Here is a 19,719-nt window from a genome sequence, read left to right as displayed (position 1 = left end):
TATATGTACAGACAATTTATGTATTTAAGATTTTTATGTGACACCACTGTCTGTGAGGGCAACTATTGAGTAATTAACTTGACATTTTTAAGCTTCATGAGTTAATGGGGAATACATCTTGTTTTTTTGTGGTAGTGGTGGTATTGGGAGGGGGAGCAGATGCTACAGTCTTTAGAACAGGAATGTCCAATCTTTTTTGAAGGGGGCCAGATTAGCTGCTTCTTGCATCATATGGGTAATTAAAAGAGAAACAAATCACACACATATTACACAAATGCAACTTTTTCGTCTTTGAGTGGAAAAGTATTCCACTTTCCACCGTTCCTGAAAGCAGCAGTCCACATCTTTTACTTTGCGCTCCTTTGCTGTGGCCATATCTGCATCCTAGCAGGAAATATCTGGTGTAAGGTAATTGTTTGTTTGCTGATTTACCATCATTCTATGAAAACACATTAGCGCTGCCTGCTGGTCCCTATTTGATGCATGTCTACAAACTGTATTATCGTCTTGTAATCGTGACCTTGCTTGATTAACCAATATTGTGCAGAGGGCCTCTTAAAATTGGTCTACGGGCCACAGTTGACCCTTGGACATGACTGCTTTAGAACAGTGTTTCTCAGATTGGAGTATATGGAATACTGCAGCGGGTATATAAGATTTTTTTTAAATGTTCATACAAAAAAATATTAGTCATTTTCTAAAATAATTATATCACTAAACTAAAAGTGCAACTTCTTCAAAAGACGCAGCTCCAGTGCACCAACAACCCCGTCTTGGTGGTCTGCACGATGATAAGAAATTGGTTTGCCATGAATGATGTAGTGATGTAACCGGTCATGGGGTACTTGGCTGACAAATCATGTCTATGGTGGTACTAATTGAATCCAATAGAAGATCCAGTCCGTAAATTAGGGAACAGGCTCTGCTGAAGCTTTTATTTTGAAGGTTAACTTTCCTTAGTTCTGGTTTTATTTTGGTTGGCTCTGGACTTATAGAATATCCACAGAAATCCCTTAAAAATAAACGTCAGGGTTCCACAGAAACAATCAAAAACAATTAAAAAGCCTTCTGTAGCTTTCAGGGAGTAAAAAATCGAATAAAGGAGGATGAACCCTGACAGGAAGTCCTTCTAAAAAATTACTGACTTTTCTTTCTGAGTTTCTCAAGAAGGCCCTCATCATTCAGAGCACTGAATTTGCACATCAAATTGATGATAAGAAAAATATATTTTATTTCGAGGAAGTAACACATCTTATTTTTGTGAAATCAGCTGAGTTTTTCATACAAAACTGTTTGTGGCACGAACTTTGATGACACTTACAACACGAACAGAAACAGCTGGATAACAGTCGATTCATCAGCAGACTGGCCGACGAGCATTTTGTAAATAAATACCTGCTGTCAGACATGTCATGGTGAAAATGATCAAACACTCCTGGTGGCAGTTTAACATGTACCAGGCTTTAGGAAGTTCGTGTAGGTGTGTCTCTGCTCCTTTGTGTGATTATTATCTGAAAACACTGACTGACTCACAGTCCGTTGGGCACCGACGTCTTCGTGAACACGTGGTGCAGAGATTTGATGAGTCAGTGTTGATGTTCAAAAACACATAGTGAAGCACCTGCAGAGCAAGTCTGTGATTGTGTGCAGGAGTACTAAGTGCATCGCCTGGGGGGTTTTCTCACAGCTGTATTGTGTAGTTAGCCGGAAACAGCCCGCTTTTCCCCCGCAGCCTTCCTCTCCACCATGACGCGTCAGAGCGATCCAACACCTCGATGATGTCGCCGGCGATGAAACCGAGTTCGTCGTCTTCTTCTGCAGTGAAGTCGTACAGCGCCTTCACCTGCGGCACGGACGCCCTCTGTGGGACAGAAGAAAAATGATGAATACTTCACGGACAGAAAAATGAATACAAAAGCTTTAGTGTTAAAGATGAGTTCTATGTTTTTTGAAAGCCTTGTTAAGGTGTTTTATTCATTATTCATGGTGATAAAAACATTTCAGGATATAGAAATTTGTGTCCTCAAATCACAAATACAATTTGTGTCCTTTATTTATTTAACATCTATAAGCAGATATCTAAAGGAGAAGAAAGACAGCATTTCTTTATCGATCCCCACAAGGGGAAATTCAATTTTTCACTCTGCTGTTATTTTCCGGATCTGTGTATGTATGCAAAATCTGTAGCAACACAACAACACTTTGGTTTCGGAAGCATTCTGGATCCATTTGTAGCCTGTTTGTAGTCAGAGTAGCATTAACCAATCATGTCTGAGTGGCAGGTAGTCAGTCCATGTGGACAGGTGGAACACATTGGCCAAAATGCAATCTAGCTGTAGTCTGACTTCGATTAAGCGTCAAATAAGCTCTTCTTTTTGTTTTTTTAAAATCTGCATTCATGTGCAGACATGTGTTCATTGAGATTAGACGAAACGTCTGGTGCATGAAAGAGGAAGCCTTGAAACAGATATGCAAAATATTGGCCATTGCCCCTGGAGGTTTATTATCGTCAGACCAATTTATATAATTTTGCCTTTAAAATCCCCATTCCCTTAATTTCACTGTTTGTTTTCTCTTTTTATTTATATCTGTTCTTACTGTGTATGTGCACTCAGTTACACTGAAGGAACATTAATTTGTTCCTCTGTATACTGAGTGCTGTACATCAAGTGCATGTTCTAGCAACTTGGCAGCAACTATAAAGGGATGCCAAAAGTTGAATATATCAGGACAAATGGAAAGGCAGTGACAATGTAATAAATTAAGTAATGTGAAAACACAAATGACTGAATTTAGTGAATAACATTTGTATTTTAAACTTCTAATTTGAGGGTTTAAAATGATCAAAAAATGGACTTCTGCTTAGGGCTGCAACTAACTATTATTTTCATTCTAGATTAATCTGTCAATTATTTTCTCTTCTAACTGATTACTTGTTCGGTCTATAAAATCTATAAAAGCCTGAGATGATGTCTTCTAATGTCTTGTTTTGTCAGCAACCCAAATATATTCAGATTACTGTCATAGATGAGGAAAGAAACCAGAAAATATTCACATTAAAGAAGCTGGAATCAGAAAAAATTGACTTTTCTTCTTGGAAAAACTACTCAAAATGATCAATCAGTTATCACATTAGTTGGCAATAAGTTTAATAGTTGACCACTAATAAATTAATTGTTGCAGCTCTACTGCTGTTGAAATGATGAAACAAGTCAACAGACAGAAAGTGAATAAGATATCAAGCTGTATAATCAACGAATGTTAAAATCAATTCAAAACTCCAGCTTTAGTTTCAAATGAGAGATTTTGTTCCTTTTCTTTGTTTTATATTACTATGCATTGAATATCTCAGAGTTTAGGACTGTTGGAAAGTAATTTGATGATGTCACTTTGGCATGTGGGAAACATTCACAATATTAGAAAATATAATCATTAAAATAATCATTAGCTGTAGTCCTGCTTCAACAACTTCAGCCGAAATCCCAAAAGCACATGTGACCTGCAGAAGACGGCGGGCTGACCTGAGGGAGAGGCATGGTATCAGATGTGCGGCGGGGAGGATGACCCGCTGTGACGGGGCTGCTTCTTCCTGTGTGACCGATAGTGTGAGCTCGCTCCTCCAGACCCACTCTCTTAGCCTGGAAAAGACAGAAGGACTTTGAAATTCTGTTTAACTGACTGTTAACTACAATAGACAAATATTAACCATAATACGGTGGAGACTGTGATTCCCCACCAGGGCCACTTAGACCCCGGAGTTACATCTGCAGTTGCTTGGAGGTAAGACTGTGGAGTATTTTAACATATTTGACAAAACAGAAACTATCTATCCACCCATCCATCCATCCATCCATCACACAGTCACTGGGAGCTGGAGCTGATCTCAGCTGACACTGGGCAAGAGGCAGGGTACACCCAGGACAGAAAGCCAGTCAATCCAAGGGCTGACACATAAAGTCAGGCTCTGCTTGAATTCGCATACTAACATTATATTCTTATTAAGTGTGATGTAAACTTGAGTTTGTGTACATGAGAAACGCCAAGATGTAGACTAGATTAGCAAGAAGGTGTAAGTATGAGACGTGAGCTTACTGGAAATACTGCCCCAAAATGCCCCCCAAATTCTGTCTCTTCACACTGTCCAATGGCGGACTGCGATTCAGACGATTTAAAATAATAAAATGATTGATAATAAAATAATTGTCGAGTTACATTAAAGCTATTAACAGTATCTTTTATCAGAAGAAAACTTTTTGTCATACATACACACAGAAATACATGAGACAGATAATCCACCGCACCTGAGTGAAAACAACCAATCAGAGTGGAGAAGTCTCTAATGCAGCTGTCGTTCATGTCAATCATGACTTAACAGCTGCAGTCAAACTAGGCAGCACTGATCAAATGTGAATCAGGATTCTGTGACTGCATGGCCTACTTCTCTCCTCAAATGTTTTCAGAAACATATTTTAGTGTACTGTTTAGCTGTAAAATGAGAGTTTCTCATTTTACAGCTAAACAGTACACTACACTAGATTCCACAGGCTGGAATCGAGCCTGTAGCCACTGCAGCAAGGCCATAGCCTTTGTCCATGGGGCGCCCACTCTACCAGGTGAGCTACTCAGAGCCCCCAAAAAGTTACTTTCATGATAGTTACCAACTGTAGCTTTAAGGTACAGTTAAGAGGAAAAGTGTGGCAGCTATCCAGCTACCCACATATATCATTTCCTGTAAAACCATATTAAACACTATTCAATCTGCCATAAATAATACTGGAAACATTGGATTGAGTGAAAGAGGTAATGTTGATTTACATTTGTAATTAACATTTTTCATTTAACTGTAGTTCAGACAGGTGACATTGTGACCGATACAGTCATGTGATGCAGGGAGTATTCTTCAGTGTGAACATGTGCTGGTAACGGTACTTAATTATTATTTTTGTTGGTCTATGCAGTACTGATTGAGTATATAGTATGAGGTATGTTAGGATATGATTTCAGACACAGCCATGACCATTTATCCTCACATTCACAACAATTAACCTGCATGTCTTTGTACTGTGGGAAGAAGTTAAATAAAACCCACGCTGAGAACATGCAGACAAAATGTAGAAGGGCCCGAGTGAGAAACCCTGACCCCTCTTGCTGTGAGGCGACAGTACTAACCGCTGCACCACCATGCCACCCAAAATACAAATTATGATTTTAAAAATTATGTATTTTATGTATTGAGCCAGCACCTGGACACTATGTGAAGAGAAGGAGAGTGTGTAGAAAGCAAGTGAAGAGCTGAAATAGTTAAAGGTAGTGAACACACAGGCAACAAGCTAAAATAATGAGATATATCACCACTCCATGTGGTGTCACAAATGCAAACTTGACCAACCGACCTAAAAACTGACAGTATAAAAAATATGGTGACACTTTGGTAGTGTTAAAATATCCAGTTTTAAAATCAATTGAAATGAATTCAATGGGGGCATGATGGGTGGGGTCAGTGAGGAGGAAACATCAGACTGATATAAAGGCTGAGATGGAGGTAAAGACTGTACCAGCTGGTTTGCAGGCTGGTCTGAAGCTCTGCGCGGTGAAGCAACAATGGGTGCAGCTGTGCTACGTTGTTCAGGCAAACTTCCCCTCTTCACCTAAAGGAAGGAAACACACAGTAGAGACCAGCACGCTGTGACTCCAGGAACTACAGCAGGCAGTTCTTTTTATATGCTCACATATCAAATGTTTTTGTCTCACGCCATGTGGACCACAAGGAAGTTAACAAAAACTTTCAAAACATTCATGTAAACATGTAGGTTATAATATATTTGATAACTTTCCACATGAAAGCAAACATGCACAATATACAGTATTTACCAGCATGTAAGTATTTCTTTATGTTACCTACAAATAGACTGAAACTGAGAAAACTGGTTTGGAAATTATACAAGGAAGTTACAAAACATAAAATATGACATTTTAGAGAATAATTGATCAGTCAAAAAAATTGAAAAATACATAATCAATTATTTCATATTAAAGAAAATACATGAAAGAATCAAACAAAGCTATATTGCACAGTATTGATTATTTCCAAATTCTGATTCCTCCTCAGCTCACTTAAATTCACTCTCATTAAGACATTAAGGCTTACATCTTTCTCCTTCTGTCGTCTTTGTTTTCATTTCCTATTCTAGCACTTCTCCTTCACGTGATGATTCGAGGAAATGCACGCAGCCACTCTGCCTCTGATTTTTACATTTCATACAAATGTTAAATATACTGATTTGCTTAAATTCAAATTGTTTTAAACAGATACGCAGTCAGAGATGACAATCAAACTACAAACTTCACGCACAACAGAGGGGTTTAACATTTAATGAATTGTCCCTCTCTTTACGTTTGATTCTCTCATTTCAACAATAAAAATACTATACTATATATTATAGGTCATGTTTTGACAACACTTGAAATGTGGTTGGTCTGACATCTGCAAGTGCCACAGAAACAAATACATTCTAGCAGATAGTGTATAAAACCCCATCTATCTGACTTCTGTCAGTTAGATTTTCTGTTATAAAAACAACATAAACATGCCACACTTAAGTCTAGTTATACAAAAAAGTAGAAAAAAAATAAACAAAATACAGATCAAGACAGTACGAGACATAGACAAAATATAAAATTAAACTAGACATAGCATGTAAATCCAATGAGGTGTTCTGCATGAAGCTGAAGATGATATAAACACTTCAAGTTATTTCCATAGTGGCTCTGAATCATGATAACAGTCTGCTGCTCCTCTGACATGTAGCCTAACACACTAACTGTAAGCTGTGACATGTATTAGTTATTGTACATGACATTACATTCTAAAATATCAGATAGATTCACTCTCGAGGGGTGAGAACCAGATGGGCAGGAGTGACATTTGACAAACTGTACAGGACAGCCAAAACAAAAAATGACCCTCATTTTTCCTGACTTTGTTCACTGACTTATTCTTCAATATCAAAACAGCATTAACAAGTGACTAAGTGTACTTACACCTTTTTTTGGCTCCAAATAGTTCAGTGTGTTCAGAGTTACGACTTTGGGTTTTTGATTATTAACTCTGGATTGGTTTAAAATTCACAAGTATCCTTAAGGCAGTAGAAAGAGCTCATCGGGAGCTTTCATTTGATATACTGTACATAACTCATTTTTTGGTCAATAAGTTGTGCCCTAAACACAAAATCCAGGTCTTAAAGAACAATATCTATATGAATTGAACTGAATTGAATTGAACTGAATCGAATTAAATTAAATATAAAGTTTTAACTACATCTATTGGTCTATGGTATTTAGGCATTTTAAATCACGCCCTGCTGCTAAATATTTGTCCCTAGTAGCAATATTTAACCATTTTAATCATTTAATTTGTTCTATACCCATTTTTTATAGTATTTAAAAATGTACATTTAGAAACAATTAGTCCATCACTATTTATAAGCAAAAAATTGTTTGAGTCATTTTGTTTTTAAGCAATACTGTTAAAAATAGTTGATATTTTCTGGTGTTCTTTGTCTTCTGTGATAATAAACTGTTGATTGGACACAACAAGATATTTTAAGATGTCAGTTTGGATGTTGGGTAATTGTTCAAGAGTGTTTTTTGCTCTCTTTTATGACATTTTATTGACCAAATGTTTAATTAATCAAGGGAATACCTGGCTGATTAGTTCATTGCAGCCTTAGATGCATCATCTTATTTTATACAATCTGTAAGCTTGTTGATACTTGGGGTATGTATAGACTGTGGTAGTACAGAAATCTGTTTCAATTGTCTATATCTGAACCACATGTTTAACAAGAAACCCACCAAAGTAGGTCACTGTAGTGTGACCTCTTTGCAGCATTAAGAAGTCTGGTTTCAGCAGGTTAACTGAACTATTTAAGGCAGAGGGCAAATCCAAACCTGAGCACCTGTGCTGAACAGAAATGTCTCTTACCGACTGGGCCATGGACGGGCTCTTACTGTCCAAGCTGCCGTCGTTGAGGTAGATCTCCCTGGTTTTAGAGATGGAGGTGGCCTTGTAGTAATCCACCAGCTTGTTTAGGGAGGTGAACTTCTCAGACCACAAGAAGTAGTTGCCTTTGTTGTCTCTCATCACTTTGAAGTGTTGAACGTCGCTCTCGTGTCTGAGGGAAGATGAAGCGTGTGGTTATTAAAAGTTTTTATTGGCTGAGCCTGAAGCACTGACTCAACAGTTGAGTCGCGCTCCATCATTCCAGAGGCTGTTTCCTCAGCTGGATTGTCCTCTGCTGGTCAGCGTGAGAAACTACAACGACAAAGTTTATTGTAAAGGAATGGGGCTCATCCTGGTGGTCATAACGACGTCCTCGGCACATAAACAACAACTAAGAGTAAAGAGTGAAGTTCAAGAAAGCTGCCCAGTGTGCAGTTTGAAGCTTTTCACCGCAGACACTCTGACATAAACTAACCGAACTCTGCCATGTTTACTGTTGCGCTGCTCCTGCAGCTGTCTCCAGGTTGTAAATATGTAAAGTCTTTGCAGAGTTTGCAGCACGTCAGAGGAGCTCAGGGGGCGAGATGATGAGTCAGAGTTTACCTCGGGCATAGAGGGGAAAATTTGGTTTACTGTTTGTGACGGTTAAAAACAGACTCAATCAAGAGACATTTTAACAGATATCAATCACATCTTTAAGTGTTACCACCAAAAAACAACCTGATTAGTAATAATGATCTAAATAAGATATCATTTCAATATGTGGGTTTGTTGTTAAACTGTAATGTAACGGTTAAACAACCCAAAGTCATATCTGTTATGTCGAGAGTGTTTGTGACTGAATTTTGTGTTTAGACGTCAGCTTTTTTCTATCAGCTCTCACAGCATCTGATTAGCACAATGCCACCGTGTGGCTAACAGGTAGCAGCTATTTGCACTGGACTAGTATTACCTGGGGGAATCATTTGATTTAGAAATTAACCCCCCAAACATACCATCTGTGTTACCAGCGGCACATTCGCATTGGGATAAGCAAAGTCTGTATTTACTGACATTATCCCCAGATATGATGTATATAGTCATTTGTAACTCTATGGAACACACACACACACACACAAAAAAACACAGCACCACTAGCAGTGATGTTCTGTGTTAACCTCTTATTTTTTTAATGAAGCTCTTGCGGAAGTTCAGTCAGGAAGGCTATACGTTTGCAATTTAATTCTGATACCATCTGCTATTCACTCCTCGAGTACATGCTCACTCGTTATTTCTTGCTGTCATTGACTCGGGATATCAACTGAGATATCAGCCGATCTATCATTTGATCACGTTTAACCAATAGCACAGCACCACATCCCCACTGTTAGCCTATCATCTCACTGCTGTCTTTTCTGCCTTTTTATGCTGCATTTGTGTGCACCCTCCACCTCCCCATCCCCGCCTAGTCTTCGCAGATTCAACAGCTTCATCGGCTGATGAGGTCAGCAGAGTCACTAGCTGTTACCACCACCAGTGCCTGGACTCCGTGGGGGGATTTATCTTGCTGCTGCTCAGGGCAAACACCCCTCGAAAATCAAAATCTCCCTGCAGAGTCTAAATGCCAAAGACTTTCTGTCATCCTAATCATCACATATCATCTGTTAATCTTTACCCCTGTTAAAACAGCTTGCTTTGTCTGCATATAGGTGTATACTCCATGCTGTATGGCGAGATGCCCCTAAAATGCTGTCAAACCTCCATAATTGTCGACCGTGAAAGAGGTAGAAAAGCAGTGCGGAGAAAACCAAAGAACTTAAATATGACTCCAAAATCACCAAGATGCTGATTTGCAATAATATTTCCACATGACCTTTGTGTTTGAAGAAATGTGGTGGGTAATTTGCAGTGGAATTTTTGCTTTACAGATTACGGACGTGGGTAGATTTGCACAGGATGAAGATCACAGACAACCTCTGCAGTATTTATTAATTACTAGAGGTCAACAGGTAATACTAGTCCCGTGTTTCCCAAATCATCGTTCTGGCTGATGAGTTGGAGTAGCCCAGTCAAAGACAAGGAAATTTGTTTTGTCACAGAAACCTACATTTGGAGACGAAGCTAACATATCAAACAAATCCACTTTTATCTGGACCTGACCATTACATTTTACTGTTGAATTTGGTTGCAGTTACAGTTGAAACAAACACTTCCAAGTTTGTGAGACTTTCAAGACACAGATCCTCACTCACTTCACAGAGATGGAGAAGTCTCCCGGGGAGCTCTGACATCCTCGGATCACAAAGACTCCCACATCTTTTTGCCTGAGGACCTCCTCTGCAGCGCTGCGACTGGCATTCTCCTGAAACCACCTAAACACACACACGCACAGAGGATATACTGCTGCTGCTTATCTGATGTAAACCACACACACATACACACACCTGCAGCTAGTGTCACATAACCTGCTGCTCTCTTCTGAAAGGCAACTTATGAGTTTATTATCAAGAGTCACGATTAGTCTAAGTGATACTGAATCAAATTTACACAGGCACAGGTTTTTCTTATTTTGATGATGTGTTTTATCTGCAGTCCTGTTGCAAAATATGCAACTGTTGTCCCTGTGATATTGGGATCTTTAAGTGGTTTGCATAAGTGTACTTGTGCCTTTAAACAAACTGGATGCCATCCCAAATTAGGTAACAGACTCCCTTCCAGTTTGACTGCTTGTTAAAGAGGGTTTCATGTCTCTAACCTCGGAGTTTGCATCTCGATGTAGTTTTGTGGTACGAATCCTTCCTGTCCATTCATCTCTGCTTTATACCACTCGTCCTGCGGGCTTAAGATCTGATCAGCAAAAGTAAAAAAAAAACCAAGATGTCACACAACGATAATGAAACGTTTTGAAGCCACACCAAGAAAATCTCATGCTCTACTGACCTTAAGTATATCGCCCTTTCTGAAGCTGAGCTCGTCGTCTGCTGTTGCAGTAAAATCATACTTTCCTTTGGCTTCCATCAGGTCCGGCTGAAGTGTCCAAAAAGGTTTAGCAATGGAAGAAAAGGTGCAAAGGGACGATCAGAGAGTCCAGGACAAGTGTTTCTATGCAGGGAGAAAGAATTTGTCAGTTCTCAGCTTCTCTGAAATCTGCAGTTTGTCAAGGAAAAAAAGTTAGGATTTAAAGACGGTGCTTCAAAATGCATGTTAGACAAAAATCTGATCTCTGACAGCAGAGACACTTCTCTCTCTCCGAGGTGTCCACATGCAGATGAGATAGCAGAGTGATTCTTAACAGCTGTGGTTTGAAGAGAGTCACCACATCAATTTTGGGAAGTCATAAGACAATTTTAAAACTGTTAAAAGCATACTTTTCAGATCAAAATAATTATATTTCTAACCTTTTGATAAATGCCTTTGATTCTGAGAACAATGAATGAAATGGTCAGTTTTAGGAACATTAAAAAACAATTTGCCTTAAAAGTTGTGTCTTAGCAAAACAAACATTTATCTCCAAACTTTTATGCTTGATTAGTCATTTCAACTCTTTATTTATGTTTCATACAGGTAAGGAGTACTTCAACATTTTTGGGAAAATACACTTGCTCAGTCTCATGATGAGAGTTAGATAAAAAAAATTAAGATCATGTCTGTGCGGTAAAATGAAGCTACAGCCGGCAGCTGCTAAACTTTGCTCGGCACTAAGGCTGGAAACAGGGAAACAGCCAGTCAGGCTTTGTCCCTATCTGAGCAGCTCTAAAACTTGATAATATTTTTTTATCTCTTTTGTTTAATTCATACAAAAACAAAAAAAAGTAAAATGACACACTGCAGTTCAATATGGGCTTATGTACCATCACATTACATGTCTAATCTCTGAAAGAAAGCATTTCTCAAAATGTTAAATATCATTTTAAGACTGTAAGACTGTAGAAATAAATAGTCAAACAGTGGCACATCAGGTACACATTAAATCAGGTTAAAATACTAACCCTTGTGTTCCCATACATGTAAAACAAAAAGCTACTAGTAATAATAAAGACAATCTCAAAATGAACTTATTTTTCATTTCAGTGACCTTATTAACACCCTGCACGTTGAAAAGTATTACAGCTGTAACTCTTGTCTTTGCCACAAACTAGATTCGCGCATTTCATGAAGGTAGTAAAACAACCACAAACTGTTGTGGTTGTTTAATTAATTCAGTTCAATTCAGTTGTATTCCTAAAGCCCAATATCAAAAATTACAGATTTCCTTTAAAGGGCTTTAAAACATACAACATCCCTCTCTCCATAGATCCTCACAGCAGTTAGGGAAAACTCCCCCAAAAAATGTTTATGTTTTATGTGATATGGGTTATGCATGACAATTATATTATTTTTCTTTGCCATAAGGTCATTCACTGACAAAGAAATGTTCAGTACGTTATTTTACATTATCCGTTTAGGGTCAATGCTTTATTTGACCTCTTATAGACAAATTGTTATAAAACTCAAATTGCAGATATCGTCATACCAAGGGTGTAGGTTTTTGCGTCGACATTTGAGTGGGACTCAAAGGAAACGAGCATCAAATACTTACTTTCCTGCATTCTGGTCATTTTTAATGCACGAATTCATGCCTTTTCTGCATCAGTGCACAGTGTAAATGTATTGTCAAAATAACAGACAAATGTGCATGCTTTAAATATTAAGGGGGTCTCCCCTTCGTCCCCCCCGAAATCTACACCGACAGGACTCTTTAAGCAGGAGAGGTTATTTTCATGATTCAGAGTTGATTTAAAACATCTCTTCTACAAAAGTCTTAATTCATGAGACTTCTGTGTTTTAGAAGGATATAATGGAAAGGAACAGGATGTTGACTGAATATAAACATTAAAGACAAACAAAAGCAGCACCTGTTATTCCACTCAACCATTTCATACTTCAGTTCCTGGTTATGACACACTGTGTGGTCATGTGTGACGCAGTTATCAAGTTGTGTGCTCTCTGCATGAATGAGGACATGGAAATGACATGTGGAGAGTAAAGGAACTGGAAAAATTCATTTGTAATCTATTTTTGAATTAGGAAGAGTCACAGAAGCCACTTCTTCATTTGATAACTGTTTACCTACATGTACACAAACAGGACAGGAATGCAGAGGTCAGCATATCACCAGTGAAAATGTAACGCTCCAATTAAAAGAGTGAAACCTGAGAGACACAGATCAACAGTCAAATTAAAACTAGCATCTGTGTGTGTGTTAGGATCTGAATCCCATGACTGCAGTTGCTGTACCTTGGGTGTAACTTTTGGTTATTTTCCCACAGACGTGAATAAAACCTTCACTCTGTTTGTGGTTACGGAGTGAAGGATGTGGTGAGTTTTCATGAAATAAACTGAACTTCGCTTCGCTTCTGCACCTGTAGAGCGCTTTGCAAGTTTACAACTTTGTTCTTTGAACTCAGGTACCCTGAAGTAGATATGCTGCTGTGAAATACCCACTGTACTCCCTTTCCTCATGGGGAGAACACGGTGCAATATACGACATTCAGAGTCTGGGGTTGCCATACAGGGCTCTCACCTCTGATGTCACAAGCAAACATGGAGGTGCTGAGCCGAAATGGCAGCAGCTGGCAGAGCTAGCCGCACTAACAGTGCCAACAATGCTAATAATGTGTTAATAATGGCAATAGGGCTGACAGAGCTACCGTGGGTCAGAGTCCTCCATCGAGTCGGGTAACCGTGGGTGACCAGTGGGTGACCCACAAAAAAAGGTGATTCACATGTGGTTTTTTGTCTTAATTTAATATCCTGATGACTAATTGTTTATCTGTGCAGGTGGCAGGTGGGTGCAATATTGCACATCGTGGTTCCGGCTCAGGAGCAGGTCTTAATAATCAGACCTGTGCAGGACTATGCTGTAGGTCAGGACGGCATTATCAGCCGTATGAGTGCAGTGCAAAATGGCGGCGAGTAGGGAGGGACTCACATACACTAACATGCACACACAGCTGGACCCGCTACCAAAACAAAGAACAGAGAAGCTCAGATTACAACACACAGAGTGCGATTACAGGGACATGAAAAATCTGTTAATGACTGGGCTTTTTGGAATATGTCGTCTATGTATCTGAGCATGTAAACGCTATATTCGGTTTATGAGAAACCCCAATATGCTTGCTGGAGTACTTGGAAAGAAACAGGGAATATGAATAACCTGATTTCTCTGCCCACATGTCAACACCATATTCCAAATATGACCATAACTGGGATAAGCCTCATAACTGAGTTATTCATGTCCATGTAATCTCACTCACAGAGAGGCAGCAGGATTCATTCTCGGCTCAGGATGCCATTACTCCAATATATCTTTACATGGCAAATAGATGTTTGCTGCTATATTAATGCTCCAAATGCCACTACAGGACCTTTGATAAAAAAGCTCTTAAAGTAAAACTTAATTTGTGAATGTACTTTTATCTTTTTCAGATATGAAGACAGACCTTTTAAACATACCTCAAATTTACTGAGGATTTAAAACCTTTAAACTTTATTTTAAACCATTTTCCAAACCAGCCAGTACTTTGCACTTGTCAGGGGGTATATGAAAAGTTTGTGGAGTAGCTCCAGCAAATTAAAAAAACAGAAATTACAATTTAAAGAGCAGAAGAGAAGAAACAAAGGTGATTTTATACTATGTCCCCTGACTTTCTGGCAGTAAATTTGTGATTTTTTTCCTCATAAATATACCACTTTAATCTCAGAGAACATCCTAGCCATTTTTTGTGTGTGTAAATTTATGATTCAAGGCTTTTGACTTAAATTTACAACTTTAATGTCAGAAATTTTGAGTTTTTTCTTGAAATATTACCCCCTCCCCCCAGCCTGATGCCCTCTTTAACCTACAATGACCATGATAAATACACCATCCTAAGAAGAAGTCTAGCTATCTAAAAAACAAATTGCCAAATTGCTATTCACCAAGTAATGGTTTAAGTGGTTATATTTGACTGAAAGTAATTAATGAAACAAATTAAGGAATATGACAAGTGATATCAGTGAAGGGGTAGTTGAATTTGTCTGACAGGGTTGTGTGGGTTCATCAGGTTAATGAATGTTGGAAAGCACTGAACTAAAACATATTTAGAGCAATCTAAGAAGCTGATTAAGCCACATTTCTGGGTTGTTTTTGGTTGATAAAGCAAGTAACAATTGCTACAACGTTCTGGCACCTCAATCTTAAACTGATTAACAAACCAAACCTCACATTTGTGCCTTATGGTGTTCAAGCATTCTAAAAAATGAGTACAAGTGTTTTTTTTGGTTCTTTAAAAGTCTATTAACCATCAAGTATTGTGTCATTTCCTCCTCATTGCCACATATTTAACCTCAATAACCTCAATATGAAAAGTTTGAGATGTTCAAAATATACTTTGTTCCGTGTTCACTTTAATAACTCATTCCCGTCTCGGCTGCTGACTATGTGTTTAAATGCAGAAATACATAAAGGGGAAATCAAGTACAATTTTAGTACACCAAGCAGTTCCTACATGACTGTGGGGACTTTTTGTCAATCTTATCAGTAATGTCTAACTCACGCCTTTCCCGCTTCAGTCAACATTTAATCATTGATATTACAAACAGCTTCCACATGATAAGAGCAGCAAGAGAACTCTTAAGAGTAGTCGGGTGTAAGCTAGAACAGGATGCCATGGTGGATTCACTGACAGGAAATAGCCAAATTGTTTTGCCATGAGTCCACTTCACTAACATTTTTCAGAGGTTTGTGTTTGTGCTGGAAGTGCAAAAGGGAAGTGGGAGTGTATATTAATGAAACCAGTCAAAGTAATGGAAGTCCTGGGTGGTTCAGTCATCTCTTTAACTCTTAGCTTTGCCTTTTATGTATCAGGGGTCAGATCTCAAACTCCTGTGTTGAGATGAAAGTCTGACAGTAGTCTTCAAATGCCTTTTTAGTCTGACCATCAGTCCAAGACCCAAAGATTTTCAATTTATTATCATAGAAGACCAAGAAAAGCAGCAAATTTTCACGTTTGAGAGGCTAGAACTGGAACACTTTGGGCATTTTTGTGTTTAAAAACTTGATTTAAATTATGAATTGATGATGAAAATGGTTGTTGTTGATCGTTTTGTTTTGTTTTTTGTCAAGGGCTGCCACTAACAATTATTTTCATTACTGATGAAGCGGCTGATTATTTTCTCAGTCAATCATTTTGTCGATGAAATGCCAAAAATGCCCTTTAGAATTTTTCCAGTCCAAGCTGAAGTCCTCAAACGTCACATTTTGCCTGACCATGAAGACAGTCAGTGTGCTGTCATAGACGACAAAGAAAACCACAAAGTATTTATATCTGAAAAACTGAAACCAGTGAATGTTTTGATTGTGGCCTTATGCCCCAGCCAGGACAAAAAGGATAAGTAAGTAAGTAAGTGAATATTTTGTCAATTTTGCTTAAAAATAATAATTTAAACACACTGATGATAACTTGTTGCCAACTGATGTGAGGATGTAAAAGAGCTGTTCAATTTATTTTAAAGATTAAATCAATTTTTTAAATTTTGTATTCATTTTTTATTTTTATTCTACAGTCTGAGGTGATATAGAGCAAGTTCACAGCAGCATTTCCTAAATGGTAATAACAACCATCTGCAATTAATAGTTTCACTTGTAAGAAGTGTTGCTTTTAGTGCTGCATTTTGCATTTTAGGTTTCACTACACGGGGGCTCCTTTCTCAATTTGCGCCTGCATCAAATAGTGCACAGTGTGTGAGCAGGCTGCAGATGCAACTCTGAATCAGAGCAGAAGAGAAGCTGTTTTATATTGTTCTTCTGTTATAATCACACTGTTCTCCATCTTTAAAAACTGTTACTTTTTACCAGCAGTGGAGGGAATATTCAGATCCTTCACTTATATAAAGGTAACAATGCTAATAATATCAAAAAAGACTCCACTGCAAAGTCCAGCCAAGAATGTCACTTCTGAGTATCGTCAGCAAAATGTATTTAAAGTACCAAGAGTAAAATGGTCCCTGTGAGTGTCACACTGTACATATTATATAATTTGTTTTTTGTATTAACTACTTTACACTTCATGCATCATATTTTCTAAGATCATCATGTGTTTTTAGTGTGAAATCGGAGTCTAACTGAGACATATCTAGACACGGCTTTACGTGGGGCTGCAACTAATGATTATTTTTACTATGGATTTATCTGCTGATTGTTTTTCCCATTATTTGACTAATCTTATAGTTTGAGTTGGGCGATATACTATATGAATATCCTGATGTGAGACTAGATATAGTATTGCATTTTGGATATTGTTAATCTCATAAGTGTTGTCTTTAGCTGGTTTTAAAGGCTACAGCACAGTAAAATGATGTAAATTTCTTAATTTACCAGACTGTTCTCTCTGCTCTATTATTTGCCTTTACCTACTTAGTCACTATATTCACATTACTGATGATTATTTATCAAAAGTCTCATTGTGTAAATAGTTTGTGAAAGCACCAATAGGCAACCCTGTGATATTGTTGCAATATTGAAATAAAAGTATTTGGTAAAAAACATATTGTGATATTTGATTTTCTTCACCCAGGCCTACATCTAGTCTATGATATATCAAAGAAATAGTGAAAAAATGCTCATCACAATTCCTCAGGGCCCGAGGTCACATCTTCATATGACTTGTCTAACCAAGAGGCCAAAACCTTAACATGTCCATTTCACAGTGATACATGACAAAGAAAAGCAGCGAAATCAAACATCTCAGAAGCTAAAACTGGAGAATAGCTGCTATGGTTGCTAATTATTTTTCTATCAATCAACTATTCAATTTAGGTCTCGTTGTGTGTTAAAAATACATACCCATCAGCTGTGGGCAATTTTAACAGGCATTTTTAACATCTTTCAGACATGTTAATTATAAAATGGATAGTTGAGAAAATAATCACTAGATAGTTGCAGCAGTGAGTTCTCCCCAACCACAGAGTGCAGAAGGGTGTGAACCATGTTTGCAGAAGAGGGTGTCTTGTCATGAGGGAGCAACCAGGGCATTGACCTCTAACCTTGATGTCTGACCTCGCTGGTGTCAGAGATTCAGAGTGCCACTGAGTGACACAAAAGTCAAACATGTCATTTTTCACGAATGGGTTTATGAACGATTTGAATCAATTATTACCTCCTTTAAGTTTCTCACTAACACCAAACATTAACTGTTAAAACCACTTCCCCAAAGTCAGGGGAGTAAAACCATTCAATGGAGGAACAGAGAAGCCATATCAAGCAGCAGGATCCAGTAAATAAACACATAAACAACAAAGAAATTAAATCAGAAATGAAGATTTTAAGCTGTGTTTACCTATTCTAGTATAACTTGCGTGCAGCCTGCTGTGGGCGCATCTACAGGTTATAAAAAGGTCTGTTATCAAGTTGAGTGTGGTGGTGGCTGTTAGAGATGTAGCAGAGATTTACACAAGGGCTCCATTCACTTTAAAAAAGACATATACTGTAGAAATGACAGTGAAGATTTTGTTTCATTTTCACGTGGATGGACGAAAGAGAAGTGAGAAAGAGAAAGAGAATGAGGAAGAGAGCTGAGCTGTTGGCAAATTCATTATTTCTACAAGGAAGTATGGTGTTTGATTTTCTATAAAGTTGTCTGACATGTACTGAACACCGATCTTCTTACCTTCCCTCCTGTGCGGGGACCAACTTGCAGGGAGTTTATTCTAAGGCTGGCCTCTTCCCCCTCCGCAGTGTGAGCACAGCAGCATATTTGTAGGATCAACAAAATGTTTGCATGAACAAATAAAAGTCCTGGTTTGGATGAGAGATGTTTTCTTGCTGTGGTGACTGGATGAAGTCGAGTATAGACGGATGACCTGTCAGCTCCGTGTGTCTCTGCTGTGTGCGGTCGCCTCCTGCTTTGATGCTGCTGCGTGACGAGAACCGCCTCTGTTAGAATCGCCGGCCACGGTGCGTGCTGGTTAAGTGTCACTTCCGCCCTCAATTTCAAAATAAAACTCCACTTGTTGCAAGCAAGTTTCTAAGTCTGATCAAAGTACAGTCAGATATGATTCACACCACTCTCATGTCTGTTTAAGTATGACTTTATGATGATGATTTTACACCTAATTTTTAGAATTATGATTTTTATCCAGTTTTTTTTATGAAGTTATTATTGTAAATTACCGAATTGTTTGACTTTATGATCTTTTTAACTGTCTTGTAAGATGTCCTCGAGTGCTTTCAAGGACGCCTATGAATAAAATGCATCACTATTACTATTATTATAATTATAATTATAATTATTATTATTATTATTATTATTATTATTATTATTATTATTTACAGTGACAAGCCACTGAGTTTAACTTAGCTTAGCATAATGACTGGGAACAGGGGGAATAGCCAAGCAGCAAGGAGGCCAACCATGAAAACGGCCTGGTCCAACAAAAATTGGATAATTATTAGACTTCATTATTGGTTTAAGTAAAACACATGTGTTCATAAGTGAGTAAGAATTTTTTTTATCAAAATTAATTGTATATACACAAAGTCTGTCTTTTTAAAGGTCAGGTGTGTATGATTAAAGGGCATCTATTGGCAGAAATGGTTATAATAGACTACTCATCTGTTTTCATAAGTTTACAATCAGCTGAAAATAAGAATCGAATATAAGAATTGTGTTTATATTATGTTAAAATGGGCCGTATACAAACAGGGTGAGTCTTCT

General features: G+C 38.0%; 1 protein-coding gene across 1 annotated transcript; it reads right to left on the bottom strand.

The window, feature by feature from the left end:
* Positions 1–1,207: 1,207 nt before the first annotated feature.
* On the bottom strand, positions 1,208–18,946 carry grap2a (GRB2 related adaptor protein 2a). Its single transcript, XM_033644393.2, has 8 exons — positions 18,673–18,946; positions 10,922–11,083; positions 10,737–10,828; positions 10,234–10,353; positions 7,985–8,174; positions 5,556–5,648; positions 3,522–3,638; positions 1,208–1,861 (listed from the first exon to the last, which is right to left on the bottom strand). The coding sequence occupies exons 2-8, from the start codon at positions 10,997–10,999 to the stop codon at positions 1,682–1,684; spliced, it is 870 nt and encodes a 289-aa protein (XP_033500284.1). The 5' UTR covers positions 11,000–11,083; positions 18,673–18,946; the 3' UTR covers positions 1,208–1,681.
* Positions 18,947–19,719: the final 773 nt, after the last annotated feature.

The sequence above is a fragment of the Epinephelus lanceolatus genome, chromosome 18 (genome assembly GCF_041903045.1).
Source record: "Epinephelus lanceolatus isolate andai-2023 chromosome 18, ASM4190304v1, whole genome shotgun sequence".
NCBI classification, from domain to species: domain Eukaryota; kingdom Metazoa; phylum Chordata; class Actinopteri; order Perciformes; family Serranidae; genus Epinephelus; species Epinephelus lanceolatus.
The sequence above is the reverse complement of the archived record's forward strand: the minus strand, read 5'-3'. Positions and strand labels throughout refer to the sequence as shown.

Excerpts from the sequence above, each read along its gene's own strand:
- grap2a (XM_033644393.2), bottom strand. The coding sequence starts at position 10,999 with ATGGAAGCCAAAGGAAAGTATGATTTTACTGCAACAGCAGACGACGAG. Across the intron at positions 10,829-10,921 it reads GAAAGGGCGATATACTTAAG|ATCTTAAGCCCGCAGGACGA; the intron begins GTCAGTAGAGCA and ends TTTGCTGATCAG. Across the intron at positions 1,862-3,521 it reads ATACCATGCCTCTCCCTCAG|AGGGCGTCCGTGCCGCAGGT; the intron begins GTCAGCCCGCCG and ends TCTGTCCCACAG.